At 36.7% G+C, this 19,700-nt stretch overlaps 1 protein-coding gene across 3 annotated transcripts in view; it reads right to left on the bottom strand.

Moving 5' to 3' along the window:
* MCTP2 (multiple C2 and transmembrane domain containing 2) overlaps positions 1 to 19,700 on the bottom strand; it is a 257,190-nt gene that overhangs the window by 10,204 nt on the left and 227,286 nt on the right. For all 3 annotated transcript variants that reach the window (XM_054451314.2, XM_063652994.1, XM_063652995.1), the window contains exons 20-21: positions 15,487 to 15,596; positions 3,236 to 3,345 (exon numbers count right to left, since the gene is read on the bottom strand). In XM_054451314.2, the coding sequence (XP_054307289.1) occupies positions 3,236 to 3,345; positions 15,487 to 15,596 (220 nt within the window). The remainder of the gene's footprint in view (positions 1 to 3,235; positions 3,346 to 15,486; positions 15,597 to 19,700) is intronic.

Raw genomic sequence — 19,700 nt, 5'->3', positions numbered from 1 at the left:
CCTTCTTGCAAAAAGCTAAAAATGTAGCTTACAGAATTAATATCTACCCTGAAATAACAGAACTGGTTTCAACTAGAACTGAAAAAGTATAATTAAAACCTCTACGAATAGAAGGAATATGGGAAATCTCTCAAAAGGAAACCCACATGGGATCTAATCCTAAGAAATGCTCTGCCTTCTGGAAATACATACTTCATGTAAGTGACTAAAAGTCAATAGGTAATGTTTCCTAAAGAAAACTTCAGATATCCTTAAAATCTACTTCTCACTTAATTTTCAAAAATCACACTCCTACACAAGAGAGGTCATGGGCCTAACAAAATGTCATCTATATAGAGCATAGGTATTAAGCTTGCAGGCTCATTCATTCATAAGTACTCATTAAAGATCTATTACATAAATGTGGCTGCACTAAGAATTATAGGGCTAAAGAGGAAATAGAGTATCTCACCTGTCAAAATAATTTTGGTGTGTCCAAAAATATTCCCCATAGCTAGCATAAAATTAGGCTGTTTTACGTGCTTATGTGAAATGATTGATACTTTATAAAAATATGACTTGAAGATATAAAATATGGAAATCTAGTATATATAGTTAAATTTTTTTCAAAAAATTAAAAACAGAACAAAACATTTTAGGATATTATTCACCAGTTTAGCACTCAATAAAAAATGAATAAGTAACTTAGAATAAGAAAGTCTTCTGATCCTTAAAGTTAGAAAAACCACTAAAACTTTAAGACATATTTATCTCCTTTGTGAGAAAAAAATTGCTGCAAAGGATGCAATCATATAAGAAATTTGCAAAATAATGTCCTGCCCTATGCTAGCTAGTAACTAATTTGTCTTAGGATAAGTCCTTACAGAATTGCAGAATATATTCTAGGATGGCATGGCAATTTTTACGTAATGAGAAGAGGCAATAGATCACGTGGTGATTGTCAAGGTGGTGATTGTCAAGGCTTGTAACTACATTCACTATGGTAAGCTCTTCAATAAACTATGAGCTCCTGTTTAAAATGTAAAACTGAAGAACCAGGCATAGAGTACAAAGCTCAGAGGGTTACTAACAGCCCAAGACAGCATAATAAACTCCATACCATTTAATAACTTTATCCATAAAGTGGAAAATAGAACAATATTTCATTAAGTAGATGCAAAAAGTTGTTGTTGGAAAGCTGCCAAGATCTTGGAGGCTAAGAGCAGAAGCCAAAGTGATTTGGATATAGAGAAGGATCGGAATCTCAAAATTGATGATCAAATGAGAAAACACAGTATTTGTCTGTTTTTTGTTTGTTTGTTTTGTTTTGTTTTTGAGACGGAGTCTCGCTCTGTTGCCCAGGCTGGAGTGCAGTGGCTTGATCTCGGCTCCCTGTAACCTCCGCCTCCCAGGTTCAAGCGATTCTCATGCCTCAACCTCCCAGGTAGCTGGGATTACACATGCCTGTCATCACCTTGGCTTATTTTAGTAGAAACAGGGTTTCACCATATTGGCCAGGCTGGTCTCGAACTCCTGACCTCTGGTGATCTGCCCGCCTCTGCCTCCCAAAGTGCTGGGATTACAGGCGTGAGCCACTGCACCCAGCCAGTATTAGCCTTCTTTGTGGAAGGAAAGATGCATAGAGACAGACCAAGCAAGCACCAGGATGATGAGGAAATCCAGAAGAAGCAGTGTTTAACAGCTGACCATGACACTCAACTTACATGAACTTAAAAGTGAACAAACCACTAGCCAAACGATTGCAATTTTTAATCACATTCTGGTTACAGTCAGACAACAATCTCAAGATCTATGTTCTAAATGTTATCAGTAAACAAGATAGTAGTACTCATGAAAACGTAATTGAAAAATAAGATATCCAGTTGATGCAAATAACATTCAGTATATAAATTATTCAGGAAAATACTTTTTTTTTTTTTCAAAATATGCCTTCTTAATCAGTAGCCCTGAAGAGCTCTATGTTCTTTCTTAAGGATCAATTTGCTATTATTGTTGCCAAGTAAACAAAAAAAATACCAGCAAGAACTAAGCACAGATTAGACCTTCCTCCAAGAATCAGGATCATCGAGTATTAAAATAGATCCCTGAATAGTTTAGAGAATAATTGGATTATACTCTCTCAAAATCCCTAAATCATTCTACTTCTGTAACTGTATGAGCTATTCTATTTTTCCCATGACTTTTTCCTATTGCCCAAGTTTGGCTTTTCTTGACAGCAGGATTCTACCTTTGTTGGGTGCTCTTTGAAAAAGTCTATATTTAATGGTTTTTAGAAAGGTTGTAGCTTTCATCCAGCATTTGCAGGCTCTCAGCTTTTGCTTAAGGATGAATGCCTCTCAACACAGTCTCTTCTCTTTATGATTTCCCCAAACATCTTAACATCTGAAGATCCCTGGAAGTGATGAGCATTGAGAACTCAGTGGCAGTCATAGCTAAGTCATGGAAAACCAGGATTGGCAGACCCTTTACGGAGAAGGGCTAACTGCTTCTCCAACATTTAAGTTATTGCAAGTCCCTCTCCTTATATCAACTCAGAGCCCACCCAGGAACAGACACAAATATTCACCAAGCTGCTTGCATTTTCTCCAACCGCTAGTTTGAGTATTAAATCAAGTCATGACATTTATTTCCAGTTTGCCAGTTTTGTTTCTACTTTCTTTTTAAAGTGGCTAAACTTTATATAGGCACACCATTTCCCCTGGTAAATAATAACTTCCTCTCTGCTCAGGCACTGGTTAGGTATTCACAGAATGCCCCCTCCCCTCCCTCTCCCTGCTTCTGTATTTAAGAATGGGGTTAGGTGAATTTTTTCCTCCAAGAGGGATGAAGTGTCAGAAGCAACCTGGTAATGGCCAGATCCACTTTTATATAATATCAAGGGTATGATGCAGGTGTTTGCTCACTGTTTGAACAGTGTTTCCTTAAAGTTACCCGGGCACAGCAATATATTATCCAAGAGGATTTATGACTAGGAAAGCCCAAAGGGAAATGGCATGTACAATCACATTTTTATTTGATTGCAATTATGCAAGAGGCCTATAAATATCTATGCTGATCACTCATGCAACTGGCCTTTCAGGGAGGTCCTGGAAGTTTTTGTTCCCCAAATGCTTTCCTTAATCTCATGTTTAATTGCCAACAAGAGCACATTTAAAGTTAATAGTCGCACTTTAAAAATGAGTAATTGGTTCTTACCTGGAATTGATTGCTAGCAAAAGGACCATGCCAAACTTACCCCAGATTAAAATGATGTACCGCAGTGGAATGAAATACAAAATGATGGTGGCTGCTGCCAGAATCAAACAGGCCAGAGATGAAAGGAAGGGGACCGTCCAGTTAAATGTGCTGTAGACAAACCACATAAATATAATTTCCTCTGATGTTCAACAACTGCCACAGAGTCAACTTGTCATGTTTATTTCATGTTCATAGTTATAGAAATTTTTTTTTTTACAGTCTATTGGAAAAATTTTGTTAAAAACCTCGAGATGAGAGTCTGCCAAGATGATTGGGTACTGGAAAAACATTCTTAAAGAGACAGTCACAAACCAATTGCCATTCAATTTGTCAGAATATTGGTGACTTTACCTCCCTGGAACCCATAGTTCCTGAGAAGACTTTTGGCTCTCAGAAGCGATTAAAAACTGCAATGTTGCCACCGTGGTTCTGCATGGAGATCTTCAAAACTAAGGGTTAGGTCACTTCTAAGTCAACAATTGTCTCTCAATAAACACATGGTTACTAGTAATTATGGTAACCTTTCCTTTACCAGAAAAGGGAGGATTTTTTTTTTCTTTTTTGAGACAGGATCTTGCTCTGTTACCCAGGCTGTAGTGCAGTGATGCAGTCATAGCTCACTGCAGCCTCGACCTTCCAGGCTCAAACGATCCTCCTGCTTTAGCCTCCTTAGTAGCTGGGACTACAGGCAAGAGACACCACAGCCTAATTTTAATTTTGAAAATTTTTGTAGAGCTCTGGCCTCCCTATGTCACCCCAGGCTAGTCTCGAACTCCTGGGGTCAAGCGATTCTCCTGCCTTGACCTCCCAAAGTGCTGGGATTATAGGAGTGAGCCACTGTGCCCCATAGGGAGGATATTATTACACGGCATTGGTGCTTTTGTGTTCACTGATTTAGAATTTCCAGACTTGTTTACACCAGAAATCTAACAGTGCCTTGAAATAAATGGGGAAGCATTTGACTATAAATCATCACACCACCATTAATAGATAATGTAGGTGATTACACTACGTATTATTTTCACAGAGCTCCTGGCTCCTTTTGTTGTATCTATTGCCTGCTTTGACTGGCATGGAAATGAAGATCTAGAAGATGGGACATGGACTTGGATATATTGTAGACATTCATGTGCGTTCCTAGAGATCGGATGCCCTGCTGAGGTGCCGAGAGTATTTCTTCTTAATGGTCTTCATCTTCACCTACAGATTTAATGGCAGAGCCTCGTTGCCTTTTGCTAGGAATACAGAAAGGTGAAATGAATACAGAAAGGTGAAATGATTTTTACGGGAGACAGGTGAGAATGCAGGTGGATTTTAGAGGGAATAGCACAAAGTAATTAAGCATTTTATATGTGCCAGGCATTGTGCTAACATTGTTCACATACTTAGAATGTAATGTTCTCAATAATTCTGCCCCATTTTATAGATGAGCAAATTAAGGCTGACAGAGATTGTCTAACTTGTATAAATAACCATAATTCTATCAACAGTATAGGAGAACTACAGTAATCTCATCCTCTGCTTAAGACTGAGGCTGGGCGTCGTGGCTCATGTCTGTAATCCCAGCACTTTGGGAGGCCGAGATGGGCAGATCACTTGAGCTCAGAAGTTCAAGACCAGCCTGATCAACATGGTGAAATCTCATCTCTACTAAAATACAAAAATTAGCCGGGTATGGTGGCATGCACCTGTAATCTCAGCTACTTGGGAGGCTGAGGCAGGAGAATCACTTGAACCTGGGAAGTGGAGGTTGCAGTGAGCCGAGATTGCATCATTGCACTCCAGCCTGGGCAACAGAGTGAGACTCCCTCTCAAAAACAAAAGACTGAGTGTTATTGTTTTTAATTTTGCCTATTATGAGGTAAAATATTATATATATATGTCTTTAATTTTTCAATTCTTTAAATTATAAGCAAATTTGAATACCTTTTAATATGCCTATTGGTCATTTTAATTTGTTTTTCTATGATTTCTAACCTTTTTTTTTTTGGCCTGGGTCTATTATTTAGGAAAGTGCTTAAGAAAATTGATTTATAAGCAAACTGACTTGGGTTCAAGTTCAACCTTTATCTCTTCAAGTTAAGTAACTCCAAGAAATTGATTGAATCAGTCTGAACCATAATTTCCAGTCTGTAAAACTGGAATAATAATAATACCTATATTGCAGATTCTGCTAGAATTAAAAACTTGCAAAATAGTTAGCTCAGTGTCTGGCACATTGTAAAAGCTCAAAAAAAAAAAAAAAAAAAAAAAGAAATAGTTACTACTTGCTAGTTTTCTCCTGAGCTGTTTTGCTTAACTTTTTCCTCAATGATTTCCAATATCAGTTTGGATAGTAGAAAAATCAGACATTTGTCATGTTTGTTATATTATACATTTTTTCAGTTTGTTGCTTTCTGATTAACATAAACTTTCACATGAACAAATTTATCAGTTTTTCCTTGTCAATGTCTAGATTTGGCCAGGCTTACCAAAGCCCTCCCCTGATCCAGTGATGTGACTCCACCACCTGATTAATCACTATTTTTCCCCCTTCTTTATTATGCCATCTTTGTTATTCTGAATTTCTACATTTGTATAGGTCCATTCTCAACTTCTCTATTCCACAGCAGAACTTGTAACAACTTTTTGGAGGGCAATTTTACAACATGTGTTGAAATGTTATCTGAACTTCACAACGGATCCAGTTCAGCACGGCAAGAAATTTAACTTGCTGCTTTCCTTGCCCAAGGGCACAGGGGCAGTACATAAATGTCTTCTCCAGGCTGGTTAGTAATATTTAAATAAACTCAGTAAAATAAATATTGAAAAATATTGAAATAAAGAAAAAAATAATTAGATTTATACTCTGCAACACTACGCAGCTTTAAAAAAAAGATGAGAATACTCTAAAAACACTCACACAACCCCCAACCCGTGGGTTCAAAGCTACATATGGTAAAAAACTAAACTGTAGAAATAATGTACATATATAAAATAAGGAAAGACTTTATATTTCATTGGTTGTATTTGATTATTTTTATAATTGATATATTTATAATAAAAGTAAGTAACAACTATATCAGGTACAACAAATAACTAAAATAAATAAGGAAAAAGAAATTTCAAATTTTTTTTAAAGTGGAGACACAGTGGATGGCAGATCCTGGACATAAGTCCATAGCTAGGTGGCAACAAAACCCACTCTTTTTTCACCCTGGAAGATTACTTATTAACTAACTTTGTAGCCTATAATGTAAAAATAATTCCTGTGCAACTTTTGTTAGCTGTATGGCCTTAAGTAATTTACTCCACCACTCTGTGCTTTTGTTTTCCCATCTGTAAAATGGGAATAATAACTGCATCTACTTTACAGAGCTGGTGAGGTGATTCCATAAGTTTATACATATAAATCATTTATAAAAATATATGGCACATAGTCGTTATTTAATAAGTGTTAGCTACCCTCATTTTTCTCATTGTTATTTCACAAAACACACAAATATGGAAAGAAAGTTATTGCTATCAGGTAGAGTTTTGAAAATAATAACAGCTATGAATAAAATTACTTTTTAAAAAGGAATATACTTTATCATTCCTTTTCTAGCAATACCATTCCACTTTGAAGAGAAAGTAAAATACTAATTAACAGAAAAAAAGCCATGACTAGGCTGACAGGAAAATAAAAATATAATACATTGTAAAAATAAAATAAATTGTGAAAACTCTTGGAGGTAACTAAGCTCCAATGTCAATTTTCACTCTAATATTTTCTGCCAAATATTGGGATTTTGAGCTGCTTTCTGTTGTCTGCATGGTACGATGGGAGATTGGAGGCAGAAGGGGAAGCCTAGGAACTCCCCATGGGGAGATTTTAATATGAGACTGTTGTATAAAGCTTACATATTCAGGGTAAGAATAAGGAAGGAGGGACACATTGTACCATACATGAGTGGACATAAGTCATGACCTTAGTGCTAAGTGGAGAAATCTATCATCTGAGTTTATGCTACCAGCGTTGCTTGCAAAGCCTCAAGCAAAATATTTAAGAAAGGACCTAGATTGGTAGGTCTTGGGATCGGTAGTATCCCAAGGTGATTTAAACAGTAATCCTCTCCAAGGAAATGCATCATCAACTATGATGTTTGAGTATGCTCCACATGAAAATCCAAGGAATATAAGTGTATACTTAAAAATGCAAACCACAAAAGGACACATGACACCACGAGTAAAAGCCAGCAAAATCTGAAAGAAAAGATTTCAGATATTGGAATCTAATCCAATATAATATTAAATCATAATGTTTAATATGTTAAAAATCATGTAAGAGATGCTTGAAGAAGAGAAATTGATAAAGCAAGTAGAATTTTGAAAAATGAAAACTAAAATAATTGAAGTTAAAAACCCAATGAATGAATTGGACAGGATTTTAAACTGCAGAGAACTAACACAGTCCAAGATTTTCCAAAGAAAGTATTTAGAAAGCATCACAAAGAAGAAAAAAATGGCAGATATCAAAGAGATGTGGAACATAGATTAAGAAGTTTCCCGCACTGACTGGGAAGACATTAAAAGTGACAATATTAGACTGTGGCACATTACAAAGCTGTTAACTCTAAGATGACAACTAAAAGAATAGCAAGAGTGTTTCAATTTCTCGCAAGTGGAGGAAAGATACAGAAGAAATAAAAAGACACGGAACAAGCAAGTAAACACTACTATTAATAAATTACAGATTTAAATCTAAATGCAATCCTAAGCATCATTAATTCTGCAGGGATTACATGCTACAGTGAAATGACAGTGATGGTGAGATACAAGAGAAACATTTGAAACAAAAAGACAGGTTGAAAGAAAAGTACAGAAAAGGAGAAAAGAAAGGTGAGACAGTAGTCACCCCTTATCTGCAGTTTGGCTTTCTGTGGTTTCAGTTAGTTGGAGTTCCAAAATGTTACATAAAATAAGATATCTTAAAAGAGAGGGGAACACCACATTCACATAACTTTTATTACATTATCTTACCATAATTGTTCTATTTCATTATTATTGTTAATCTGTTACTGTACCTAATTTATAAAGTAAACTTTATCATAGGTCATGCATGTATAGGAAAAAGCATAGCATATACAGAGATCAGTACTAAAGCATAGCATATACAGAGATCAGTACTATCCATGATTTCAGACATCCACTGGGGATCTGAGAACGTATCCCCCATGGATAACAGGGGACTACTGTATAGCCATACCAATATTAGTCAACAAGGTATTTAGGAAAAAACTGTGTTAGCAAGAAATAGGTTGCTTCATATGAATGCTCCAATCAACCAAGAAAATGTAATCATTTTAACATCTACAAACCAAATAATGTAGCTTTAAAATGTAGAAAGCAAAAAGAGACAAAATTCAAGGGAGGATTAGACAAATGTACAACGACAGTGAAGTTTAAACACATCTAAGTAATCGACAGAACAAGCCAAACAAAAACAAATCGTACAAATATAAAAGGCTTGAATATAATGAGCAAATTTAATCTAATGAATATAGAGAACAATGTATCCAATGATCTACTTTTCAAGCTCACATGGAAAATTGACAAAAGTAGTCCATTGCTGGATCAATATTTTCTAACCATAAAGCAATTAAGCTAGAAATCATAAACGAAAAGGTAACTAGAAAATCTCCATATACTTGGAAATTTAGCAATACATATCTTAGCCAAGGAAGAAATCAAAATAGAAAGCAGAAAATAGCTTTAACTAAATTTGAATGATAATGAGAATATTACATGCCAAAATGTTTGGCATGGAGCTGGAGTTGTGTTTACAGGAAATTGTAGAGCCTTAAATGTTTATGTTAAGAAAGAAGAAAGATTGAAAACAAGTGATCTAATTATCCATATCTATCTTAAAGAGTTAGAAAAATATAAGAGTAGTAATTAATGAAAAAACAAGCAGGAAATAGAGAAGATTAGCAAAAGCAAATGGTGCTTATTTCTAAAGACTAATATATTGATAAATCCCTGTCAAGAAGAAAGAAGATAACAATATCAAGCATAGAAGAGTAGATAATGCAACAGATCTTACTGACATTAAATAAGAGGATGTTATAAACAACATTAAATCAACAAGTAGAAAATTTATATGAAAGGGACAAACTCTTTGAAAATTACAATTTACAGAAACAGAGATGAGAAATAGAATGGCTGACTATATATATATATGTATAACGTAAACCTATTTCATCCAAAATCATCTCTGAAGGAAAACTTCAGGCCTGGATGCTTCAACAGCTAATTCTATAAATCTTAAAGGAAGTAATCATATCAGATTCCCAGAAACTCTTCCAGAAAAAAGACAGAGAACCTACCTGACCTTGTATTATGAATTTAGAATAAACTTCTAGCCACAAGAAAATTTCAAGAATACAAAACAAGTCAATCTCACTGATGATCATAACTGCAAAAATCCTAAGCAAAAACAAGTAAATAAAATCCAGCCAGATATAAAGGGACTATAGAACAACAATTTTGGGTTTATTCCGAGAATGTAAGATTGGCTTACCATTTGAAAACCAATCAAAATAATTCACCACATAAACCAAAATAAAGCAGAAAAATAACATCATTTCAATGAATGCAGGTGAAAATGTTAGGGAAAGCTCAACTCATGTTCAAAATAAAAACTCATAGCAAACTAGGAATAAAAAGGGAACTTCCTTTATCTGATAAAGCATATTTACAATAACCTACAGCAAACATCATTCTTGAGGGTGAAACGTTGAAAGCTTTCTTTCTGAGATCCCATGGGGAAAGAATGCCTCAAAATACCAATTCTAAACCACACTGTATGACAGCTAATAGCCAGTACAGCAAGTCAAGAAAATGAAATGTGTAAGGGCTGGAAAGACGAAGAAAATATTATTCTTATATGATACATTTATCTAAGGAAAAAAATCCAGAATAATAATCTTCATATAAAAATAACTAAGTTTACCGTGGTTATTAGAAACCAAAGCAGAAAAATTAATTTCATGTCTATATGTGAGTAACAGGTAGAAAATGAAATGTGAAGAAAAGATGCCATTTTAACTAGCACCACACTATGAAGTACTCAGGAATATATTTCACACAAAAAAAGTCAGACTTCTATACAGAAAACTCTAAAATAATAATGAGATAAATTAAAGACGATCTAAAGAGATATTACACTGGAATATAACAAGCTCATATATTAGAAAACTTAAGCATGTATCTGGATATCAATTCTTTCCCAACTAATGCAGTCCTAATAAAGATCCCAACAGCTGTGTGTGCACAAGTGTATGGTGTGCCATGTGCTTTCTAGAAATGGAGTTGGGCGACACACTCACTCTCCCACATAGACTGTCAGATTTGCCTTCTAAGAGCCAGGTCAGTTGACTAATGCACTTTCCCCTCGGCAACCCACAATTTTAGTGTTAAAATGGTTTAGAAGGAAGGCAGGGGACATTCCCTGGGTTTATTTAAGACACAGAGGAAGAAAGTCAAGTCAATGGCCATAAAATAGTACTCATAATAGTTAATATTTTTAGGTGATTACTACCTGTCATCCACTGGTCTAAACTCTTTATATGTACTAATTCATTTAAATTTTATGAAGCAGAAATCATTATTGTTATTCCCATCCTACAGATGAGGACCCTGAGTCCTAAAAGTTAAATAAGTTGCCTGAGATCATTCACTTCCAGTGACAAAACTGGGATTTGAACTCAGAAAATTGGTTTACGATCCCGTCTTCATTGCTTCTGTAGTAGGCACTTTAAAAAATGTAAATAAGCACATGTTACTCATGTAATCTAGCTGAACATTCCTGTTTATAATGCTGAGGATTTAACTCAAAGACACTAAGTAGCAATACCCCTAACACTTAAAACCTTACTAGATTCTTTCCCTATTTATCATAGAACATCTTCCATAGAAAATCCGAAGTTGAAGGAGCTTGGTAAATCAAAGCTTTCCCATCTCAAAATAAGACACGTTGTAAAACAACATTTTCATAGATTTCTTCAGTTTTCCTCACTTGGGAGCTCCCTAAATCCTCAGAAGGTAATCCCTGACTTAGGCACTTATGAAACAAATGACTTTAACTTCTCAATTAACGAAACAATTCAAGGAATCCGCTTCATTCATTCAACCACATGAGCTCACTAATATGGAAGAACATCGTTTTCTAAATTTCAGCCCACTTAACAAAAATGATTGTGACCACATCCCAGAAGGTGGTTGCAGGTATATTCTCTGGGTCCTCCCCCAACTGGCTGCCCCACTGCACTGACCTTGTGTCAATGGGATTATTTCCTTGTTTCCAAGGCTTGGACAAATGAGGTCCTCTGACTCTTCTTTCCAGGGAAATGAAAACTACTGGTCATATTCTGCTGTAGGTTCTTATTTTGTCCTGTCTTCTACTAAAGGCTTTCCTTCACATATGCATGGTTCTACACTAGCCTGTGTTTGCTTTCCTCACACCTGGCCCCCTCCTTTCTGTCTTCACCCTTTGTCCCTTTTGACATGTCACTCTTGATTTAAACACAAAATGCATCTGTCTGTCATTCCCCATGCCCCCATCAGGATTCCAGCCCTATTTAACCTGGATTCCAACCACTTAACTGGAATCAAACCTGGATTCCAGCCCCACTTAACCTCAGGATTCCAACCACTTAACCTGCTTGCCCATCATCTTCTGCTTAGTATTTTTCACATCATTTCTAGCCAGGGCAGTTCTACTTCTTATGAAGGTGGCTTCTAAGCTTCACCCTGGAACATTTGTAGGCATAACTTGCCTATTCTAGGTCTCCCTTAATCTCAATATCTCCTCTGTGGAGATTTCCCTAGCCGCTCAAGGACACAAGAGTTAGAGCCCTCACTCCATAATGATAGAACACATGATATGCTTCATTCTCCTGCACCACTCTGCCTGCTGTCTAGCATAAATGCTGCATGGTTTTTGGTTTTTTGTTTGTTTTTTTGAGATGGAGTCTCACTCTGTTGCCCAGGCTGTATAGTGTGGTGGTGCCATCTCGGCTCACCGCAACCTCCGCCTCCCAGGTTCAAGCGATTCTCCTGCCTCAGCCTCTGGAGTAGCTGGGATTACAGGCATGTGCCACCATGCTTGGCTAATTTTTGTATTTTTAGTAGAGACGGGGTTTCACCATGTTGGCCAGGCTGGTCTCAAACTCCTGACCTCAGGTGATCTGCCCACCTCAGCCTCCCAAAGTGCTGGGATTACAGATGTGAGCCACCACGCCCAGCCAAATGCTACATGTTGAGTAAAATATTTTGGCTTCATATATACATACATTTAAAATTTGTGTAATACTAGGGAAGGTAACTAGAGAAGATAGAGAAGAGTAGGAAAAAAGGAATACAGTTCATTCCACATAAATGCAACACCACTGGGGTCCCCCCACCCATCAGTATCAGGGAAGCCTTGCTTTGAGAGTTTTATGTATTTCTATATTTTTGCCAGTTGCCAAGAGTTGAATAAAAGTTTTCCTGGTTCTTAAGCACTGAGTTACAATGGAATTCCAACAGAGTTACACATGACATCCCACTTGAATGCCCAGCAGGGACTTTAAGGTCATTGTAATAATGAATGGCCAAGAATTAATAGGAGTTGAGCCTTAGGAGCCTTCCTGTGTTGCAGCTGGGCAGAACAGTACTCTGTTCATGGGCTGAAGACACATCTCAGACATGGCCACCACAGCTGTGCTGGGCACAGCTGCCCCTCAAAGCACTGGAGGGTTGGGAGCCTGTTTAAATCACTCTGCCCTCTTCTCTCCTCAGACATATTTCCTTTTACATTATCAACTGCACAACAGCCACATTTGTCTTTTAGAGATGTTCAAGAATGGAAACAGTTTTACCAAACAACATGATCTTCCTTCCTGGGTCTTGATCCCACTCTGTGTTCTCTTATCCTCCTTGCTGCCAGTACTGAACTTTCTTCCCTCACTGAACTTTCTTCCATTGACTTTTTCCATGTCCTCAAGGCCTGCATGACATGCCTCATCTCTAGGCACTGCCAACCACACCTCCATGGCATGGACACACTAAATCCCTTACATCTCCCTGTATCTCCCACAGAGTCTTGAGCTTTGAGCGTTTGCACAAGGGCTCTCCACTACTGAAGCCCTCATTCATCAATTCTTTGCCCAGCTATCTCTTCCTATTCTCAGAGATGCTGATAAGTTTCCTCTGTTTCAGAATTGCCCGTGGTCTGTCTTTCTCCTACATCTCTTCCTGGGCTGATCAGATCTCTCCCAGAATTCTCTCTTACCTCTCCCTCCCACTAATGCTACTGAATTCTAATTGGCTATTACTCTGTTTCTCCCTCATTGAAACAGAGATTTCTTGAGGGTAATGACATTACAGTGTAGTAATGAGGAGGACATTCCAATCCAAGCTACACAGCTACTAGTTGTGTGATCTTGGACTACAAATTTAATCACTCTGTGATTCAGTTTCCTCATGTGTAAAATGAGGATATTAACAATCCTTACTTTATAGGGTGGTTTGAATGATGTAATCCTATTCCTTTAAGTAGCTCCTCAAAGGAGCCAGTGTGTTTAAAGGGCTTAGAAGAGTGCCTGGCTGGCATGCGGTAACAGTTGGTGTTGCTATCATTATTGTAATTATGGTTGCATTTCTCATTCTTAGACCAAGTCAGTTGGTGTTGCTATCATTATTGTAATTATGGTTGCATTTCTCATTCTTAGACCAAGTCAGTGTCTGAAACTCAATAACTGATAGTTGAGTGAGGAAATGAATAAAGAATTACGATGCCCTCCTCATTTTACTATTCATGTTTGCTTTCAAATATGTTTATATTAAACATTTTGAGGGTAAATTCAGGAATCTTTTGCCAATTTATATGAAACCTACAAGAATAAAGCATATAGGCATCATATCTGTGAGCAAAAGTTATTTTTTTCTTAAGATATTAATAATGGGTATAACTGTAAATTCAATAAAAATTCATCAACTTTGTTTAAAAGTCGTTTATAACTTATTTTTTTAAACATACACGTTTACTATGCTTATAATAAATGGGCATTCGAGGGCAACGTCATTGGCTGTGCAACTGAGAAAACATTAGTATTTACATAAAGTTGCATGTTAACTACTTATATTTCCTGATGTTAATATCATTTATTGATTTCCTTGCATTTTAATGCATAAGACTTTCACTTGGTTTTTAGCACCACTTTTAATCTCTTTACCCATGCAATTCCAAAACAATATATTCTTAAAGAAACTAGAATGATCCACGTAGACACGACCAATAAAGTAAGAATTAATCCTTAGAAAGAACATGGTTGACACAATTCTAGATTAAAGGGGGAAATAAGTTAATAATTCAAAGGAAAAAAATTAAAAATCTTCCATTTACTGGCGCCAAATGAAAACTAAGTAATGCAGAGTTGAAAATGTATAAAACAAAACAGACAAAACATACGAATCTACAGTCTTTCTTAACTGGAGTTCCACTGGAGAGTTTAGCTATCATGTCCTAAGATGGGGGTGGCAAGCTGTGGGTAGACTGTAAATCAAATCCAGCATGTTACCTGTTTATATAAATAAAGTTTTATTGGAATGCATATCATACCCATTCATTTACATATTAACTGTTACTCCTTTTCCACTTTAACAACAGAGTTGAGTAGTCAGGACAGAGACCATATGTCCCACAAAGCTGAAAATATTGTCAACTTTCTCTATAAAGGGCCAGAGAGTAGTATCCTGTCCTAAGACATCCATATATGTGGTGACTTAACTTCACATTTATCCATCTATGATGCTACTAGATATGTATCTTTCTTTGGAGAATTGGAGAAAAGTTATTCAAGGCATTTACTGAGTTCTGTGGTTCAGATAGAAAAGGCTCCTTCACAGCACATTTGCTTCTCTTTTTATTTCTGAACAGGGTAACATTTTAAATATCTATAATTTGTCACCCAAACTGACATATTTTTTAGCGAAAGGGAACACTATTAATATTTATGTTGGGGTGACTGGAATAAACTGGGCCATAGGGTCACCCCAGTTCTGAGGCACCACCCAACTGTGAAGTTAAGAAGCCAACCGAAGTCAGACAGTGCTAACCCAACAGTGTTGCTTTGGTTTGTTTTTGTATTTTCTGACCTCCCTTTCTCCCACTACACTGCCGTAACCCCACTGTCCTTGTGGATGGCAGGTCTACTTCAAACACCACAACACAAATTTAGAACTTACTTTTTAATCCTTTCTCCAAAAGAAGCTATTTCCTCCAAGATGTTTTGAACAGTTGAAACAATATCCTGTACCATATAGATTCTTTCAATCAACCCCTTTTTCTCAGATTCCTGGAAAACATAAAAGCAAGATTTAACTCAGTTACTTCATTTTTTATCATGCTGATACAGAAAATATTATAACATGTTATAATAACAAGGTTTTTACCAATAGAGTGACTACAAGAGATAAATGATTGCTTTACAACTTTATTGACTCCCCCCCACCCTAGAAAAATCTGTTCACTCACTCAGATGCTACTACTCCTAATGTGCAAGCCTCAGTTGCCACCTCATTGTCATGAGGTGATAAAGGGAAGCCCACAGAACCAAGCGCTTCACTTCCCTGTGGAGGCTGCCGCGTCCCTGGCAGAACTCTGCAATCCCGTCAGTCTGGCTAACTCTGACTTCCTCTGTCTCCACAGGTTTTCTGAAGCTCACCCTATTCCTCTCCTATCAGTGTTCTTCAGAGACGTTCCTGGCACGTTGGAGACAGAGGCAGTATGATTCCTAGTACTGGAGCATCTTAGTCAAACTCTGCTGCATTTTTAACCATGTTCTAAACATATTGCCAGCCCGATGACATTTCATCCATCCTTTGGCAACCACCTCAGAAACAAAGCAAGCAGCTGTGGACATGCTACAAAGTAACCCCACAGTGCACTGCTGGTGGGGGCAGCCTACCCAGATTATTCCCTTCCAGGATGATCAGCAATTGATTGTGATCTCCTCATGACATTAGAAGCAAATATAAATTCATCTTCCTTAATCTCCAATGCTTCATGTGAAATGGAATTCAGCTTTCTAAGAATAGTATCCTTACTTTGCTTATAGAAAACCTTACATGTGTTTTTACCATGCCAGGTAACTAACAGTTATGCAGGTTACTTAGAAATCACTCAAATGTCAGGAGATTCCCTAGAGAGTAGTATTTTTACACTATTTTTAATATTCTGATGCTATGTTCTAGCTCCCCTGTTGACTTTGCTGTAATTGGGATGTAGTCAACGAGCTCTCAACTCCTACCTCTCTGGGTCATTACAGCCATTACACCTATTGTATGAAACCTAAAACCTCGAATAGCTCTTACGGAACTTTTTTCCTATATAGAATTTTAGTTGGGTGAAAATTGTACTAAACTATCAAGCAAACACTTCTAAATTTAAGAGGACATTCCTATAATACCATCTGTGCTGCAAAAGGAAAAAAAATCATTTTCATCTTGTATCCTTTGTTCCATCAAACTGGAGCCGTGGATGGAGTGAAAGAGAACCACTACCAATAGGGATTGCTGGTAAAAGCACCAAGATGTCAGAAATGTTGAAAAGCACAAACCTCCCTTCTTGCATCTGCCTTTATGAAACTGCTTGGCTGAAACAGACAAAGGAAGAACAGAGGCTAGAATGCCTCATTGCCACCCCCCTCTCCAGTAAAGGGTGCTGCAATGGTTTGAATAAATTATTACCATCAGGACTGTACTCCTTTATCCATTCATTCTGTGCAGAAGGAAAACCAGGTTCATTGCTTCCTTTTGCCACATCAAACTTTCAAGATACTTTTACTTTTTTATCCTAATTTGAATTCTTTTCCCTTAACTCTAATTTCTCAAGCAGTTTGTGTTAAAAATTAGATATGCTGCCAGAGCGTAGTAATTCATGAGTCCACTGACATCTATTAATGGGCACAATGGTGAAAACCCAGCTCTGTCTGCCACATAAGTATTCATGTTTATAAAGGAACATTTGAAAGCATGAGGGAATTTGACCCAAAGGCCAAAAGTGGCTTCCTCTTTTCAGCAGCATCCAGTTTATGTCAAAACAATTTCTTGGAAAATGACTCAAGTTTCCATGTCATTCAATTTAATAAAAACTTCCTATTTCAATTGTCTAAATTTTTTTCCCTGTGAAACACCCAAATAGTGAGGTTCTGGTTGTGAAGAAAGCATGAGTTAGTTAGTATGCCAAAATAACGATGCTCACGAGTCCTGTTACTTTATCATGAATTTGATGTTTGGAGTATTAAATATCCAAAGACTAGGCTAAATAATCTTACTATATCTTGAGTAACAGAATAACTTATCATCTGGACTTGTTTACTTTTAACAGTAGAAGTAAACAGAATTTTTGATTATTGATAACTGATAACTTGGTTTTATTATATTGGACCTATAAAACTATTCCATTTTTATTTCACACATACATTATTTTCAAATAGATTTTTGTGCATTAAAATAAATTTGATCATCTGGATATTTAAAAATGACACATGAAGAATGATTATTTGTGACATATTCATATATTTTAGTCAGTTACTAGCTACAACTGTCTATATACCCATGTCAGGATTACTTTTCAAAAGAATGTACTTTTTAATGGCATCCTTTTATTTCTAATATTTCATGAAATTGTTATTAATCACCTTCAGAGGTGTCATTAAATTGACACCTTAATTGACTCCACTGTAGACCATACTTTTAATACTTTCTGAAGCCGGGCATGGTAGCTCACGCCTGTAAGCCCAGCACTTTGGGAGGCCAAGGCGGGCAGATAACGAGGTCAGGAGATGGAGACCATTCTGACCAACATGGCGAAGCCCAGTCTCTACTAAAAAATACAAAAATTAGCTGGGCGTGGTGGCGCAGGCTTGCAGTCCAAGCTGAGGCAGGATAATCACTTGAACCAGGGAGTCAGAGGTTGCAGTGAGCCCAGATGGCGCCACTGCACTCGAGCCTGGCGACAGAGCGAGACTCTGTCTAAAAAAAATAGAACACTGTCTATGAGCACTTAGGTACCTTGAAAACGCACAACAAAAATGTGGTACATGGACAATATTCTCAATCTATTTTTAAAATTTTGAAATCTGTATATACTTCATCCCAAATGTTTGCAAAGGCACTGTATTTTTGTATTCATTCACAGGAACTTTTCCTGTCAAACATTTTTTCAAGACAATATGTTAGAACATTCAACAAAATGTATGCTGAAAAGTAAATGCCTTCTAAATTTCTTTCCATTAATGGTCAGAATGCATATTTATTGCATTAAAAATCACAAGGATTCTTCCCATAAATTAAAATACTCTAGGCGGGGAGTGGTGGCTCACGCCTGCAATCCCAGTACTTTGGGAGGCCGTGGCAGGCAGATCACTTGAGGTCGGGAGTTTGAGACCAGCCTTGCCAACATGGTAAAACTCCATCTCTACTAAAAATATAAAACATTAGCCTGTTGTGGTGGCACATGCCTGTAATCCCAGCTACTAGGGAGGCTGAGGCAGGAGAATCGCTTGAACCTGGGAGGCAGAGGTTGCAGTGAGGCAAGATCGCGGCACTGTACTCCAGCCTGGGCCACAGAGCGAGACTCCACCTAATAAAATAAAAATAACCTGAAGTATAACTTCAGAATTTAAAAATTGAATCATGCATAGCATTTGACCTTTTATATGTTGCTTTTGTAGAAAAATAAAGTGTTTTTTGGCCATTAAAAAAAATTCACTTCCATTCAGAAAAAGCTTCCAAAAATGAAGTTAGTACTTCAGTCATAAAACATTTTGAATAAAACTTTCCAACTGATTATGACCATAATTTAGGGTTTTTTTCTTTTCCACAAAAGAGTTCAATTTTGGAGAATGTTTAAGTTAACTGAGATAACTTCAAAGGTTCAAACCTTCCTAAAATGAAGATGGGTAAAGAAGAGAAAGTGCATACTGCCATGCTGATGTTTATTTTTATATATGATGTATCTTTATCACACAACCTTGTTGATATCCCAACTATGTATATAAAAATATCATAAGTGTGGACACTACAACTTTGCAAGTGGCGGAACATTATCGCTTGTCTGGATGGAATTATGAATAATTAGTGCATCACAGCCAACACCAAGTACATTTCTGCCTCACATTTCTTCATTTTGGAGGAATATCTTATTAGTTGCAATATTTGCTCCATCAGAATTTGCATTCATATTATCATTATGAAGTTAAATGATTCTCAATACTAAATGTTTAAATTTATAGTGGCATTGCTGATGTTAGAAATTACAGTATTTGTAGAGTTAACTTGCAAAAGCTTTGTTTTCATATATTACGTAAAAAAATGAAAATAATTTCACAAAGTTCTCTGATATTGTGTTTGCATCCTTTGTCAGGAATATTAACAGCTACTTGGTCATTTTTCAT

The sequence above is a fragment of the Pongo pygmaeus genome, chromosome 16 (genome assembly GCF_028885625.2).
Source record: "Pongo pygmaeus isolate AG05252 chromosome 16, NHGRI_mPonPyg2-v2.0_pri, whole genome shotgun sequence".
Lineage (NCBI taxonomy): Eukaryota > Metazoa > Chordata > Mammalia > Primates > Hominidae > Pongo > Pongo pygmaeus.
The sequence above is the reverse complement of the archived record's forward strand: the minus strand, read 5'-3'. Positions and strand labels throughout refer to the sequence as shown.